The sequence below is a fragment of the Adiantum capillus-veneris genome, chromosome 16, assembly GCF_014529385.1.
Source record: "Adiantum capillus-veneris isolate H3 chromosome 16, ASM1452938v2, whole genome shotgun sequence".
Lineage (NCBI taxonomy): Eukaryota > Viridiplantae > Streptophyta > Polypodiopsida > Polypodiales > Pteridaceae > Adiantum > Adiantum capillus-veneris.
Genome location: NC_140946.1, coordinates 69,603,889 through 69,620,920, shown reverse-complemented (window position 1 = coordinate 69,620,920; position 17,032 = coordinate 69,603,889). Strand labels below are relative to the sequence as shown.

At 43.7% G+C, this 17,032-nt stretch overlaps 1 protein-coding gene across 4 annotated transcripts in view; it reads right to left on the bottom strand.

Annotated features, from left to right (window-relative positions):
* Positions 1–1,492: 1,492 nt before the first annotated feature.
* The window catches only part of LOC147439240 (shikimate kinase 2, chloroplastic-like), a 36,974-nt gene continuing 21,434 nt past the window's right edge, over positions 1,493–17,032 (bottom strand). Inside the window, exons 2-11 of one of the 4 annotated variants that reach the window (XM_086485108.1) lie at positions 4,411–4,472; positions 4,208–4,262; positions 4,028–4,100; positions 3,652–3,742; positions 3,352–3,434; positions 3,113–3,245; positions 2,933–3,011; positions 2,757–2,821; positions 2,543–2,678; positions 1,493–1,739 (exon numbers count right to left, since the gene is read on the bottom strand). In XM_086485108.1, the coding sequence (XP_086341234.1) occupies positions 2,637–2,678; positions 2,757–2,821; positions 2,933–3,011; positions 3,113–3,245; positions 3,352–3,434; positions 3,652–3,742; positions 4,028–4,100; positions 4,208–4,262; positions 4,411–4,472 (683 nt within the window). In that variant the 3' untranslated portion in view covers positions 1,493–1,739; positions 2,543–2,636. Of the gene's footprint in view, positions 1,740–2,542; positions 2,679–2,756; positions 2,822–2,932; positions 3,012–3,112; positions 3,246–3,351; positions 3,435–3,651; positions 3,743–4,027; positions 4,101–4,207; positions 4,263–4,369; positions 4,473–17,032 lie in introns of all 4 variants that reach the window. The other 3 variants (XM_086485107.1, XM_086485109.1, XM_086485110.1) reach the window with 3 other exon arrangements.

Below are 17,032 nucleotides of genomic sequence, written 5' to 3'. Positions count from 1 at the left end.
CCAGATCAGTCTCCTTCATAAACCGCACATGGGAACTTCCTAGAGACAGATATGCTCGCATAGCACTTGAGTCCTCTCGACAGTTAGCCATACAAGGAGATACAACATGCTGGTATGGGGAGATGGCATCATGGTTTCAGGCACATGGGTTCAGCATAGATAGGCTGTCACCATTCCAGTACTCATTGGATGCACCATCTCTCACTCTTACGCAATCGGAGATCACGAAGCTCATCCGCCAAGACCTGACCCAGCTAGACACCAGGAGGACATGGATACAACCAGCACAGGAATTGGGCACGAAGATGGCTTTCTACAGAGACCACCTTCTCCAGCTTACGGAAGATGGTTTTGTGACGAGACCCAGATACATGGACACCCACTTGTCTCATGGGATACGATGTGCTATTGGCCAGTTACGCACATCTTCTCACCAGCTGTGGATTGAGACTGGGAGATACAGCGGAGTACCAGCAAAGGCCAGAACGTGCCCCTTGTGTGACATGGAGCCTGAGTCAGAGCTGCATTATACATGCCGCTGCCCTGTCTACTACGAGATACAAGGCCGCTTTCACTGCTTGTTCAGAGAGGGTTTTGGACCACTCTCAAGAGTCATGGGATACGAAGATCAGAGATGCCTGGGTTTGTTCTTGCTCGAGCTATGCAGACACAGAGATAGCTTGATGAATGGCGAGGCTAGCCAGTCTCAAAGATGGATCACAGACTTCTTCAGAGCAGACACGGGGCAGCCGCAAGAGCCACCCCCACAGCAGAGCTCGCCCTCGTCCCACACCAGAGGCACACTGATCGACCGAGCGATTGAACTGGGGAAATCCAGGAGCCCACGATTGCGGAGGACTACACAGCATCGACGGAGGCTATGTCAGAAGATTCGGAGCACGCTGGCCAGGCATGCACGACGCCCGGTCAGACTACTAACCATGGAGGAGATTGATGAGATCCGCCAATGACCGATGCTAGATCTCTTGTGATTCAGCTATCCCAGCAAGCCGCCCAATTTTGCTTAGTTCACATCGACCAATCTAGGATCCCATAGTATATATCTTTTGTTTTGTACTGTTGTTATTTTGTTACTCTGACTTTGTATCAGATCCACCACCTTGTAACTTTCTGGTCTCATAGGTCACTATGGCCTTTTGAAGACGTTAATATAACATTTCATTTCTCTCTCTCTCTCTCTCTCTCTCTCTCTCTCTCTCTCTCTCTCTCTCTCTCTCTCTCTCTCTCTCTCTCTCTCTCTCTCTCTCTCTCTCTCTCATTCATAACCAAATAAGAGTATATCTGTGGATACAAGGTTTTAATTTTTCTGTCTATAGGACATATATAAAATGTAAGATTGCAACAATTAAATTTTTATGTCAATTTGGCACGGGCTGATAAATACAGCATTACCTTTGGTGATGCACATGATATTTTGAACTATCTTTGTAGTAGCATCCTTAGAATTGATTGCCAGGTTTGATATCACAAGTTATGACAACAAAAGCAAAAATAAATATAGTAAAAGTGAAGTGTTTCGTGTACCTTGCAACACAAAAGAGCTCAGAATACTAGACCATTTTCCAAGAAGTGAAAGAAGATACAATTGATACACATGAGCATGTCCTACTTAATTCAAACGAATTATACATTGCGTAGTAGTGCCGAAGTAACTGAACTGCATTTGCCTCATGACTAAATATAGGGACCTGAAACAAGAAATCCTGAATAAGTGCAACCTGTAGATAGCATAAAAAGATGAGTCATTGCCTAACTATTGACATATATGTAACGTGTTTTAACATTGCAAAGAAGACAACATGATCGCAGGACCAAACCCCAACAAAGGCCTCATATGTTTTGCAAAATGCTGTTTTCGTCTCACTGACCTTAGTCGTACCACCACATAATGAATAATTCATGCTGCTCGTGCATGTATTTGCTTATATTAGTTAAATGGGAACTCAAAAGAAGAGAAATTCCACTTTGGGTAAAAAGTAAACTTCTTTATTGAAAATAGAGTTTGCATGCTTAAGGAGGGTTTTCATGAACTAAGAGCTTAAGTAACTTTGCTTATACGAGCACTTAAAACATATCAGACAAGCCACCAAATTTGTGACACAGAAATATTTATCCAGGAGACTATCAGGGATATTACTGCTGCAATGCCTATTCTACTTCCAAGTAGTTTTTAATCATTTTAGATAATATGCACGGTTCTCTCTTATTTCAATTTTTCAAAGACTTTGATGCATAATTGAGTCCATTGATATCCCGTGGATTTTGTCACACGTAACTCACAATTTGATTACAGTGTAAGAGCTTTCAACCTACAGCAGGATTGGCATCTGAGATCATTTGAGCTGAAGACATATGAGCTTCTTTATAGTTTGATTTAATTCATTTGAACTTATTCTGTCTGTATTCATTTAGATAACCTTACAAAATGAGGACAGGCCTGTCCTCATCATGTGAGTCAAGAATGCTCAAGAGTGATTCCGCTCTCTAAACAACGAAAATATTAAAACTACATGAGGCTTACCTTTGATTATGCCCCTTCAGAGCTCCTGTGGATATTCTATGTACTCCCATATCTTTATAAAGCAAATTCTGAGGAGAGCAACAGCAGCAGCTTTCTATCTTCTATGTATGATTAACTTGTTAATTTCCTCCAAAACCTGCAGCAGTTAAAATATACTTTTGCAAATCTTCTCTGCTATTAAATGAACTTGAGGGGTGCTAACTACAACAAGTACCTCAAGAGCAACCATAGTTGGGGTCAGACTATCCACACCATCTAACCCTATTTGAGAAGCTACTTCTGCATCAGCCGAGACGCAAAACAAAGTCAGTAAAAACAAAGTCAGCAGATAAACATGCAACGTTGCTTCGCTTAAGAGATCTAAATACACGAAAAAATAACCGTTCATACTTTGAAAGGAGACTGTGGCATCGGAATCTGCATAAAACGGCTCCCTTGTTTTAAGGATGTCAGAAAGCTTCTCAACAGCCTGATGCCAAGGTAAGATAAAACTCAAAGATCCTAAAACAATCTAAACTGATTGTTGTGCCAGGGTCCATTTTGCCAACAAGAAAAATTTAATACTTTTACCTGGCCTTGAGTTGAGGCATCTGTTGTCTGGCCCAGCATTGGCTGTGACTTTTCACCAGCTTCACCAACTCTGATTGCCAAAGCTTCAACAGGCACATCAAGCCAGACAGTGACACCATGCCTCAAGTAACTCCTATATGAAACAAACATTTATAATGTCCATTAGAGTCTCAATCACATAATTAGAGAAACACCCTTGGTAATTTGGCAATGTGATTTGCAAAATAAGAAGAGTGTACCAATTAAATGGTCGCAAAACTATACCATCACCAGTGGCAACCACCAAACGCCCCATGCAAGAGAGTTGCTTCAGCACTTCCGTCTGAATTACATACAACAACATAATAAAGGCATAGAGACTATGTCTCGTCCCACTTTGCAAAGGCACTGAGAATGTGTATAAAATCTTAAATGCAGCACAGGAACAGAAGGCCGTTGTATCTTGCAGTGCTTATCCAGAAAACCGTAAAATTAGAAAACAAATGCAGCACACACGATTCATGAACTACCAAAAATTAAAAATGAGTCAAGGGTGTCACCTCAACATCTCTGAAACTTTTCTCGTCCTCCTCTTCCATCAACTGAGATACAGTGCGACCATCACCAGCAGCTTTTTCAATGAGCTTATCACTGTTGCAATAATAGAACAAGTAAATTACCAACCCTCTAGCAAATTTGCATTCTGTTTTAGTGCCAAGAGAATCACAGGGAGAGACAATCTCAATTTACATACTGTTCTAGGGCTGAACCGGGTCATGGGGAGATATACTCTCACATAGCTACAAAGCAGCTATGTGCTTGCGACTCAAAAGAGTGCACAAGTAAAGTCAAAAGAAAGGCCCACTGAGACAATTGTAAATTTTCATTGATGCATCTGATCCACACATCATTGAACGGGCTGCACAGTGCACTCACCTATCGAAAAAGTGGTAGCCTACAGCTTCGGCCAGGGTCTGGCCGATCTTACTCTTCCCACTTCCTGTCATACCTGTATCCAGTCATTGAGCACCCAACTGAGCTCTTCTCCATGCAGGAAGAGAGCAAATAGTAGAAAGCAAGCAACCTTTTCTTCAGATGATTTCCAAGCACACATACCAACAAGATATATGCAAGTTCCCCTTAAATCTCTTGCAATTTCGCTACCTCTCTTCTGCAAAATATATGCATTTTACCATCAAAGAAAGTTGCACATGCCTGTACAAGAGTAAAGACACAGAAACGAAGCAAACCCACCACACTAAAGAAATAGAGTCTCACAAAATGTGTGGCTCAAAGCTTTGATGAGTACAAAGAAGCACCTTGAGCAAGACCTTGCCCTCATCATCTTGCTGTACTCCAAATGCTTTACACAATACACTTCCTGCAGTTGAAATACAAGAGTCAGAATTTATATGCTTCACCCCGAATTCTCAAGTAACCTTGTACAAATTCTACAAAAACATGAAATCTCCCTCCCTCCACACCCCCCCGCCCCCGAGAGAGAGAGAGAGAGAGAGAGAGAGAGAGAGAGAGAGAGAGAGAGGAGATGCTACTATCTCCGCTCTCTCTCTCTCTCTCTCTCTCTCTCTCTCTCTCTCTCTCTCTCTCTCTCTCTCTCTTTTCAAGTTCAATTTTGTTCGTGTGTTGCTATTGATTTCTCGCTTGGAGTATCCAAACCTGTAACAGTGGTATCATAGCTCAAACGATTCTTCTTCTACGGAGGATCCGATCCTTTCTGCAGCACCATAGTTACTCGGAACGGGAACAGGAAGGTCCGAAACAGAACGGGAATGGGGAGGAGGAGGGGGGCCAGGAACGGGAACGGGAACAGGGCCGGAACGGTCGATTAAAGTAAGGCTTGAATTACCTCCATTCGGCTTAGTCCCAAATCGACTCCTAAACAATCCCAAAATTGCCCCCAAACCTGCCCTCAAACTGCCCCAGATATGTCCCTCAAACAGCCCCAAATCTGCCATTCCGGTTACACCTTGTTCCGGAATGTGTTCCGTTCCCGACTCCGTTTCAGGAACGGGACTCGTCCGGAACGCCATTTCTGAACGTTTGGGCTACGTTACGCCCGTTTCCTTCTACATCGTGCAGCACACATGGGTTCTCACTGAAAATCTTGACAGACCGGAGTACAACCATCAACTGCAGGTTGACACATGCATGAAAAGATTGATCAAGTACTCCATAGTCCAAGGACCCGAAATATGTGAATCACTTGAAGAATTACCCGCTTGACAAGGTTCAGTGTAGATGGCGAGGGGCCGTTCAATTTCCTGTCAAGTCGGTCATAAAACATAAAGCAAAGCCGGGTGCAAAAAAGCAGAGACTGAACTCCAAGAAAGAGTTTGATGAAGCTCTTGAAAAGAAGACAAACCAATTGAAAAGCATGAAGCATGCTCGAAAGAAAAGAAAATCAACAGATTTCCCGGGTCATTTGGATCGGAAATCAACTTTCGAGGTGGCTAGAAGATCTAAGAAGCGTGTTCGTTTCACAAACGACCCAAATTTTCTTCGTCTTCAAATAGTTCCGACAGTTCGTCGTCTTCTAGTTCCAATGAGGATGAGCAAAAGCGTAAGAAGCTCAGGAAAAGCAATAAAGGGAGATCTAAGAAAAAGTCTAGAAAGCACAAAAAGCAATCTAGCAGTTTAGAGGAGGAGATCTCGTCCTCGAAAGAAGCAAGAGAATCAGCTGATAGTTCAACAAAAAATTCCGAAGATTTAGATTGATGTGCCCGTGGATAGGGGAGGCCAAGACAACAACCAAGAGGTCCTAGGGCACACGAAAAGAGAGCAGAAAGGTGAACTAATTTGGTCAAGGGCACTTTTTGGCTCTCGATGGGGGAAAGAGAACTCGCAGATTCATCATTACTTTCATAGAGTTCTCAAAAAGCCTTGCACATCCAAAAAGATTAATCATGAAAGCGTAGTGTTTTATCTTTGGTGCAATGCCATATTTTCTCCTTTATGTATCAAAATGCACATGCCCCTCGTCCACCAAACCCGAATGAGTGCATTCACTACATTAACAAAAGTGAATGCACTTGATTCAATTCAATAGTTCAACACTACCTCTCACTCTGCATTTGTTGAAATGCCCCTAGCTTCTCAGACCTGGCCTATTCCAGAGAGCCCAAGTCAAACAAGGAGCTCATCAAGAACGTCAACTACTATTAAAAGTACCCTATACATGTCAACCAGCAAGTATACTATTTCTATCTTCTATCTCATCCCAAGTCTGTTTGCCCATGTCATTTCCTTTCAAAAATGGTGCCTCCTTTTGTACTTTGGAGGCTTCAGAGAAGTTGCCCCAAGAGAAAGCGGTGTAAAACTGCTGTATGTAAGAAAGGGCTCGATGGGAATCCTAGTAGCCTAAAAAAGTGTCAAACCTTAGAGCTTGACCCCCATCCTTGAACTCTTTGGTCTTTTTTTTCTTCTATCATATTGAGTGGCTGTCAATAGGTGAGTTTGTTTCCTACCATAAATGGTACCAAAAGTGTGGGTATAACTGTCTAAACTGTTTGAAGAGAACAAGGTCTCCTCCTCTAAACTGCTAGATTGCTTTCCATGCTTTCTAGACTTCTTCTTCGATCTGCTTTTCTTGGTCTTTCTCCGCTTCTTCCACCTTTTCTTATTCTCACTGGAACTAGAGGAAGAGGAATTGTCCGAACTCTCTGAAAACGAAGAAGAGCTAGAACCATCCTCAAAACGAACACTTCTTGGATCTAGTGGCTGCCTCAAAAGTCGATTTTTGACCCAAGTAACCAAGAAGATCCTCTGACTTGATCTCTTTCCTAGAGTGCTTTTCGGATTTCATCATTTGACTGATCTTCTACGCAAGCTTTGTCAAACTCTTCTTGCGAGTACAATTTTTGCTTTTTTTGCACCCGACTTTTCTTGTGTCTTCATGGCCGACTTGATAGGTGAATGGATGGCCTTCTACCATTGAGAGTGAACCTCATCAAGCGGATCATTCTTTGGGTACTTCGTATTCAGGTCCTTGGTGTGTACTCTTCTCATAGGTATCAACCTGTAGTTGACTCTTGCACTCCTTTTTGTCGAGTTCCCCTATCGGAAACTTGCTGTTGTCTTCTCCCGAATCCTCGAAAAGAGGCTTGCTACCGTTAGGATCTCCGTCGGTTATTTCTATTTCTCCACTAGGGGTGGAGTGCTCTTCATTCTCCTATGTAGTCGGTGGGATGGTGTCACAAAACGATGACGTGGCAATGTACAGTCGAACAAACCCCAAAGAAGAAACTGACTTATGAGACCCCATCCAATGGGGCCCAGGGGACGCAAGAACCCTAAAAATAAAGTAAGGACCAAAAATTGTGTAAAGTGCTGGCGTGGCAGGGTTGTACGGACGTTTCTGCAATTTTCTTTGGTTGCTGACGTGGCATTGTACGGAATTCCACGATATGTGCTGGCAGATTTTGGGGCACCAGTTTTTGGACCAGACGCTTTTTAGACTGAAGAGTTTCATGTAATTGCTTTTGAGAAGACCCACAGCCTATAAACATGTAACCACGGCCTCTCTTCTCTCAGATTTGCCTGGCAGCACTGAGCAGAGAGACCCTTGGAATTTGGACCAAACGCTTTTTAGATTGCAGCTTTTGGAGCACGAGTTTTTGGACCAAACGCTTTTAGACTGAAGCGTTTCATGTAATTGCTTTTGAGAAGACCCAAAGCCTATAAATATGTAACCAGGGCCTCTCTTCTCTCAGATTTGCCAGGCAGCAATGAGCAGAGAGACCCTCGGAATTTGTACTTTGCTCAATTATTAATATAAAAATAATACCGACAGGGACGCCAGACTTTGGGGCCAATACCTCTAAGCACGAACCTATGTCGGGCCATGTTGTCTCTATTAAATTGTGATAAGATTCTGTTAAGTGGATTTCAAGTATTTTCTTGTGTGTCGTGCCAGATTCCCGACTTGGGGTGTCCAAGTTTGTTACAATGGTATAAGAGATCAGTCGATTTTCCTTCCAAGGAGAATCCGATCCCTTCTACCGCGACACACATGGATTCAGTTGTTTGACGAATGCCGCAAGGATTAGAACAACCCACTTGACAACTCAAGGTCGCGTGAGAACACGGAAGATTCAAATGGACGACGGCCACCTTCTGTTGATTCAGAAGGGGAATACGGGCCACCTCAGCCCACGGAATATGAACGAATGGAGATACAATGTCAACAGCAGGTTGATGCATGTGCCCGACAGATACTCCAGTATTCATAAGATCCTCAATACGTGAAATCTTTGACCAGGCACCCGATTGATGAGATGCATTCACGATGGCGTACGGCCATCAATTCACCTTTGAAGTCGGGCTTGAAGAAAGCACCCATTCCGTGTGTGTACACTGAAGATGAACTTGACGATGTAGTCGAAAGACGAGTCAATCGACTCCCGAAGACCAAGAAGCATTCAAAGAAACATAGTCGAGCAGCAAATCACCCTGGCTACTTGGGTCACAAGTCTACTTTTGCAAATGCACAAAAGACAAAGAAGCGTGTACGCTTTGAAGGTGTGTCCAATTCGTCCTCAACCTATTCTGATAGTTTCGACAGCTCTTTCTCCTCTGATTCCAATGATGAGGACAGAAAGGACAAGAAACAAAGAGAGACCCAAAGACAAAGAAAGAACAAGAAGAAGGCTAAGAAGAACAGATCTCACAAAGATCCCGGAAATATTCAAATCGCTCCAAGGAGGCTTCATCCTCTTCTGAGAGTTCGGACTCCAATGAACCAATGTTTTATGCTAAGAGGAAGGATTTTTACAGAGCCAACCAATATGACTTTTTCGAGGACAAGAGCAAGAAAACCAAAGATTTCAAGGAGGGTGGACAAGCACTAAAGTTTTATACTTTTCAAGCTTCCGAGATGCCCCCAAGGCCCTCACTTTTCTTGAAACCTTCAAAATAGCTTATTCAGGAAGGTGCTATTCAAAGCACTCCAAGGTCTGGAGGGCAGCATCCTATTTGAAAGGAAATGCACAAACTTGGTGGTCCACTCTTTTGTGTCAAAAGGAAGCACCGACAAAGTGGGCCACGGTATAGGCGGCTTTTCACTTCCTCTTGGCTCACTCAAGAGTACCAACGTGATGTGGTTATCGCTTGGAATCATCTTTGGATGACCAAGGAAGATACTTTGGATACTTATTGCCAGAGATTTTGGGATACCTTCCTACAGGCCTCTTCTTTTAAAAAGATCAGTTTTAAGGAACAGATCGAGCGATTTTGGGATACCTTCCTACAGGCCTCTTCTTTTAAAAAGATCAGTTTTAAGGAACAGATCGAGCGATTTTGTTGTGGTCTACCCAAACAGATACGAGATTACTGCTTATTGCAGAAGTCCGAGTCCATACAGCAATTGATGGGACATGCTAAGCAAGGGTTTGCTATGCATTCGGGTACTCTTACATATCCAACTGATCAACTTTTGACAACAAGGGATCGAACAAAATTCGATAATGGTAACAGAAGAAGAGGGAAGTTTCAGTAAAAGAAAGATACACGTCCCCGACTAACAGAGGAACAGCGATCCGAGTTCCTCAAAACAGGAAAGTACTTTGAATGTGGGGAACATAGACATGTGTCAACACGGTGCCCCAAAAAGCCACCCAGAGGACAATCAAAAGACAAGCCAGAGAGTTCTAGAGCAGTCGAAGAGCGCGAAAGAAAAGGAAAGACGAAAGCAAGACTTGTACCAGATTGCGTGGGACCGATCCTGATCAGATGGATGAAAGTTTTGAACTTTGTCGCGCACGGGGCAAAGTGCAAGACCAAGAATCCCTAATCTTCTTTGACGGAGGAGCCAAGGCCAACTTTATTTCACCCGAATTGGCGGCTCGACTTGGAATTACGCACAAGGAAATGGGGCCACAGGCGAAGGCTGTTCTACCGGCACTTGGACAAGATGTTGCCATTACACCTGTCATTGGCAAACTTCCTTTGCATTGTCGGGGATATCTAGGGCACGAGGACTTTTACATCATGCCTTTGGAAGGATGTGATGTCCTCCTAGGAATCCCTTGGTTCCACAAGAATAGCGTCGTGGTCGATTATAGGGCAAGGAAAGCTACTTTGAAGAATGAGAAGGGCCGAGAGATTGTACTTGATGTAAAGTTGAAGGGTGAGTCCGTCCCACTTGTATCCGCTTTGGCTCTTTCCAAATTAATGAAATCCAGTTTTTTTGTTTTACTTGATTTTCTTGAAAGAACTAAATGATGAACAAAAGGTCAAATATGTCTGATCTCGAAAAGGAACGACAAGAATTTCTACATGCGCAGGCACCGGATTGGAGGCCAGTCCATGCCCTCATTGTAATCTTCCATTGCCTATTTTGACATGCTAGTATGCCACATCATCAAATTTGTGACAGAGAACCTAAGTACAATAAGTTCAAGCGGAGAAAGGGCAAGAAGGAATTTAAGGATGGTGCCCAAAGTGTAACATTGTAAAGTTTGATACTTTTTCAAGACACAAGGATACCCATAAAGCCTAATCTTTTGTTCAATATTTGAACACCGCTTTCTCTAGGAGGCAATTTTGTTGAAGCCTCCAAGGTTCGAAATGTAGCATCCCATCTGAAAGGGAACGCACAGACATGCTGGTCTACGCTTTTACTGCATGAAAAGAGCCTAGAAATTGGGTTAAATTCAAAAAGTTGTTTCCATGTATTTGGTTAACTCCCCAGTTTGAAGCGCATGTTTTGACGCCTTGGAACCATCTACGGATGAAAGAGGAAGACACCCTTTCCACCTACAGTCAAAGCTATTGTGATTCCTACCAGTGGCTTCTTTTTGGAAAGTGTCCTTGAAGGAGCAGAAGGAACGATAAAGGTAATCCTAAGGAGCAGAACAAGTCACCTTTGAGTACCTTGCAAAAGCAACACAATCAGCAGAATTGTAAGAACAGTGGTAACTCTTCTTCTTCTCAATCTTCCACTACACCTAAAACTCAAAATTCTTCACCTAACAGTGATAATATAGGAAAGTCTAAAAGTCGGGCAATACCTACATTGAATTCTGATGAAAAATCTGCTAAAAGAATAGTTGGATGATGATTAAGTCCTGAAAGAAAGAACCACTTATACAAAAGGACTATGTTGGAAGTGTCATACTAAAGGTCACATGAAAAGAGATTATCCCCTAATAAAGAACCCACATCTTATGTCAGTGTCATGATGAGATAAATAGTGCGCCTCACGTTTCCAATGATCCTCATGAATCTCTCGTTAAGTGTTATGGTCATGTAAATGCTCAACACATTGTGATCTTGTTTGATTCTTGAAGTGTGCATGATGTGATTAGTGTGGACCACGATCCTGATGAGTGGCAGTGCCCTTCCTTGCAAGCTGATGGGCCCCTCTTTCACTATTTGAGGCTTATCTTGTGGACACGACACCCACCTCATCATCCACTTCAGTCAAGGGTATGGCAGCATCAACGCATTCACCCCGCTTTTTAGCGACAATCTTGATCATGCATGTGGACCCTCAAGATTAGTCACAGGATATGTTATTTCATGTGGATGATAGCGCATGCAGGATTGTCTGCTGGCACTTGGGTTACCATCACGTCTTTGTCAAAGATGTACTTTGCACCATGAGTCTTTGAGTATGCTCAACTAGTGTAGAGGGCAGTTTGTTGTTCGTTGATTAGAGTGGGCATGTATGAAAGGTTTGTCATGTTAAGGGTAGTCATATGGCTTTTGAAATTTCTGGGACCACACACTTGTTTCCGGGGCTTACCGATAGATCCAATCTTCAAGCTTACTTCAATGGGATATAGACCGCATAATCTACAAATGATTCGAGATGCAAGAAGCAATTGGATTGTTACCGGCAGGATCAGTTTTCACTATGATCTGCAATATCACTCTCTGGACCATGTGAAAGGCTCGTTGTGCTCACATTCTAGGCTCACAATCTTCTCCTACATCCACCACTTTGACAGCCGTTTGGACCAAATTACAACATACACTTCGCAGTCCATGGGATACTTTAGCAAGCTCCTTCAGGGCAACGGAGCAGCGTAGATGCTCCTTTCTTCACACATGGGTGAGTTCTTCAGTTCTCTTCAGTAGGGACCATGGTCGCATCACATGGCATTATGCACCTGGTTTATTTTGCATTCATCATACACGCCACCTTGATATCCACATAGCCCTCACATTGCTATCCCACTTTTGTCCTTCCTCTAGGAGATAGGCCTTTGAGCATCTCTAAAGGTCTCTTATGTACTCACTATACAGCCTCCTTTCGTGCCCAAAAAAAACATATGCAGGTGTGGGATACGAGAGGGTGATGGTCATCAATCACAAAAAACTGTTATGTATTATAATTTTGTATATATATGTCACCCGTGTGTATGTATGAGTTTGTTTCTATGTATGTATGCATGTGTATGTGCATATGTACGCATGTGTGTATGTACACATGTATATATGTAAATATCGATGTTTCATTCAGTCCCTCACTAGGGCTGAAACGTAATGTTTCGCAGTGATGCAGAGCGAACAAATTCAATCATAGCTAAACATTTGCCAGTCCATGGCCCCACAAGCAAGCCAACATGAACCATGGATGTCACGTGCACATCTAACCCTATGTGTATGTGGACAAGCTACTTCATGACAAGGATTCGGTTCAGTTCAGTTCAGTTAGCCTAGCATAGGAAGTGTTCTGGCACTTTTGTGAATCTGTTCGCAGACCGTGCATGTCCAGACACTTAGAGTAGATGCATATCCTCTGGTTGCACACAACATGATCATCAGATTACAGTCAAAACCCATCAGGAGCATTTTTACAGTGCATAGACCTATTTTCCTTATTTTGGCCATTTTTCACTTATTGAGAAAAAGTGACTTTTGTTGGGAAACTGGGTAGGGCAATTTTGAGAAGCATGTATATAAGAAACCTAGCGCTAGCATTCTCTGGCAGAAGAGGCAGCAAGGACCAGACATCCGACAGTGCACCTTCTCAACAAGACTCCCCGACAGTCAACCTAGCGTTTTCAGCCACAAGAACCGGCCAACGTTTTTCAAGTGCAGATCAACCCTAGCGTTTTGCCACTTGCAGATCAGCCTGGTCACAGCAAATACCCTAGCGTTTTTGCAGCAGATCACAGATCAGCCTAGCGTTAACAGAAACAGTAGAATCAGCCCTAGCGTTTTCGGATCAGCAGGACGACCTAGCGTTTTGCAAATTCTCCGCGACAAAACCAGCATAGGCATCAACGTTTTCAATTTTCAGTAGTTAGACCCCGCAGTAGAACCCCGGAACCTTGCAGATCTCACCTTCCCGCAGCAGATCCTCGCCGCGGTCAGATCAGAAAGAGTTTGCAGATTCAGCATGGAAAACGCAGATTTCAGCATTTGCGTTTTCAGCGCGTCGTCGTTGCATCATCGTCATCGCCGTCGTCACCGACATAGAATCAGAATTCAACAGATACAAGATTTGCAGATTTCAGCCCTTAGCGTTTTCAGATTTCAGCCCGTCTCGTTGTCGTCCTCATCGCCATCGACATCGTCAGCAAGTCCATTGCATTGTAGAGATTTGTGCAATCAATAGTCGACCGCTCTCGCCATAGAGAGTGGGGCCTTTGGAGGAGGGTTTGACAACATTCTGGTGTCGTATTCTTCTCTCTCTATCTCTCAGTCTCAGCACCTTCATTCATAGTGTTTACCACTTTGTTTGTGATCATTTGCACTCTCTCACTAAAGGAACGGAAGGCTCTCCCTTCCTAAGTAAAAGGAACCTTGAGCACAGTTCGGAGCACTCATCTTGAGCAAAGTTCAACATTCACTTCCGCTGCACCTTACATTGGTATCAAAGCTTTGGCATTGTTCTGTATCACTCAAGGAAAGAACAACTGAAATTTTTTTTGCTTGTTGCGGTCGCACGTAACCCAAGTCCACTTGGGCGTGTCGATTCCTAATCATGTTTTTGAAGAGTGACAGAAAAACCAAGAAAGAAGGGCTTGTCCAGCCTCCCCTTGTTTCTCTTTTCACTCATTGAGAGCGGATTGTGCACTTAGCGGCCGGCCAATCGACGTGAGGTGGGAAAAAGCAACCTTGGTGTGAGCGCAAGGCCACCCAAGGGGTGCGCCCGCGGAAAGAGGAGAGCTCGAGTACGAGAAGATCCTTCTCTAACACAGATTGCAAGCTAAAGAAGAACATCAAGAACCTCAAGACTCCAGAACCTCAAGAACCCAAGAATCCAAGACCCAGAAGAATTCAAGTTCCTCGTGAACTTAAGAACCCAAGACTTCAGTGTATGGTCATAACCCGAAGCGGAATGGATACTTCGCATGGAGGTGATGAGCATGGCAGTGGCGAAGAAGAATTTTCCCCACCAGGAGGTTTTTGTGACCCTCCCCCTTCTCCATCTACGCCAAGGATTGCACCAAATCCTATGGAGGCTTTGGTCAAGTCAATGATGGACATGATGTTACACCAAGAAGCGCAACGCGTTACCTTGGAGCGTGAGCGCCAAGAAAGACAGGAATCCATGGATCGGGAGCGCCAAGAAAGACAGGCATCCTTGGATCGCGAGCATGAACAAGCACGCTTGGCGGCCGAGGAACGAAAAGAAAGAAAAGCAGAAAGAAAGGTAGCTATTGAGCGTGAGTGTGAGCAAGCGCGCTTGGCGGCCGAAGAAAGAAAGGTAGCTATTGAGCATGAGCGTGAGCAAGCGCGCTTGGTGGCCGAAGCAAGAAAGGAGGCCGCCGAAGAGAGACGAGCGGCCTTGGAGTCAGAGCGTGAGGCGCAGAGAGACCAACGCATGCAAGAGTTGGTCCGACAGGTACTCACCTCGAAGTCCGAGCCGATCAAAGAAGTTGGTAGTTCATCAAGTAGCACAAGCAGAGATTCGGACTCCAACAACCCCGTCACAGAGAAGTTGACGTTCAATAAGTATGACGATAAGATGGATGCTAGTGTTATTCATTCTTGGTTGCATCAATTTAATACTTACTTTGCGACAACTAAGAAGACAGGAAATAGCAAGGTTTTGACGGCAGCTATGTACCTTGCCGGTGATGCCATTATTGGTACCACGCATGGCAAGAGGCACAGTTGACCGCGCACCTAGAGGAAGCCGAGGAAGGCACGCCCCTTTCTTTCAATTGGGCCGACTTCCAAGACAAGCTCAAGGCGCGGTTTATGCCACCACAGTACCTAGAGCGGTTGAAAGAGGATTGGCGCAACCTCAAGCAAAATGGTATGCCAGTCATGTCCTTTTCTAACCGTGTTTTGCAACTCGGCACCCAATTACGCAAATCGGATGATGAGCGAAAAGAGGCTTTCCTTTTTGGGTTGGACAAATATATCAAGTTTGATGTAGAAGTCTTCGACCCCGCGGATCTCAACAAGGCGGTAGCAATTGCTCTCTCCCAAGAGATGAAGCACAACAAGGGAAAGCCTAAGGAGAACAAGTCGTCTCAAAGTACTTCCCAGACTTCTCAGAACCCTCAAAATGGTAAGAACGGTAACTCTTCTAGCCAATCTTCCTCTAATTCTTCGGAAAAGAACTCTAACAATGAATCTAAGGGTAAAGCTAAAACACCTGCTAAACCTAAGCTCACCTCCGATGAAAAAGTCGCAAAAGGAATTATAGGAGGATACATAACGGCAGAAGAACAAGTCATTTATTCTAAGAAAGGTCGTTGTTATCATTGTCTCATCAAGGGTCACATAAAAAGCGCATGTCCTAAGCTTGAATCTAATGAATTTAAAGAACCCACAAAACCCACTTCCTCTGTCAATGTAATAAATGAAAACACAAGTGTGACCCAAGTTTCTCATGATCCTCCCATTGATAAGTCTCTCATTAAGTGTTATGGTCATGTGAAGGGTCAGTGTTTTGTCATATTGTTTGACCCAGGCAGTATGCATGATGTGATTAGTGACTCTCTTGTCGAAAGAGCCTGCTTGGAGGTTAGCAAGGCATCTCCTTTCGAGGTGTTCGGCTTCGCTCCCGGTATGGACTCTCTCATCACGCAAGAGTGCTTTGATGTTTTGTTCAGTGTTCAACAATTGTCCTTCCGCAGAAAATTTGTAGTCTCTCCTCTTTCAGGATGTGATATGCTTTTAGGCATTCAATGAGTTCGTGAGCATAACCCTCTCATTGATTGGGCAGCTAATACGTTCACTTTCAATGCTAAAAGTGACTCTCCCATTGTCATTCGTGGGGAGCAAGTTGTTCATTCTTCATTTCTCATTTCTAATGTGCAGGCGAAGATTGAAAAGAATCGGGAGAAGGAGACTCTCAATCTTTTCTTCTCCAAAGCACGACACACATGAATTGCATGATCAAGTTGTGATTATTCACGAGCATGATGAATTGCATGATAATGAAGTGATTATTCACGAGCATGATGATTTGCATGTCAAGATGTGATTGTTCACAAGGATGATGGTTTAGTTGATCCTTTTTCTAGTGAAGCTAACCTCATTGCAGATTCGATCAATCACGAAGAACCGATCTTGGCTCTCGAGTCGAGGTCCCAAGAACCCCCACAGGAAGTATTCTGTGTTCGTATGATTAGTCAGCACGCATTGTTCGAGTGTTTCATTCGTGATGCTTTCCTGTATTTTAGTCACCGTCCTTATGTGATCCCTTTTCATAGGCATGTCATATTGCACGATGAACACGATTCACTCATGAATGAGCACGGATATATACGGATTACTCATGAATCCAAAGAATTCACATTCCATGACTCTTCCTTGACATGACTCAGTATCCGAAAGAGCACAGAAGGATTGAACATCAAGCATCGGCATGCCCATTGTGATTTGCCACGGTTGATAGATTTATATTAGGAAGACAAGTTTCGATTCCATTGTTTGTGTGTGTTTGATGAACGGTTTGGCACTTCGCCTCTATGTTCATCTACATTGCATGCACAGTCTTTCAAGAAGACT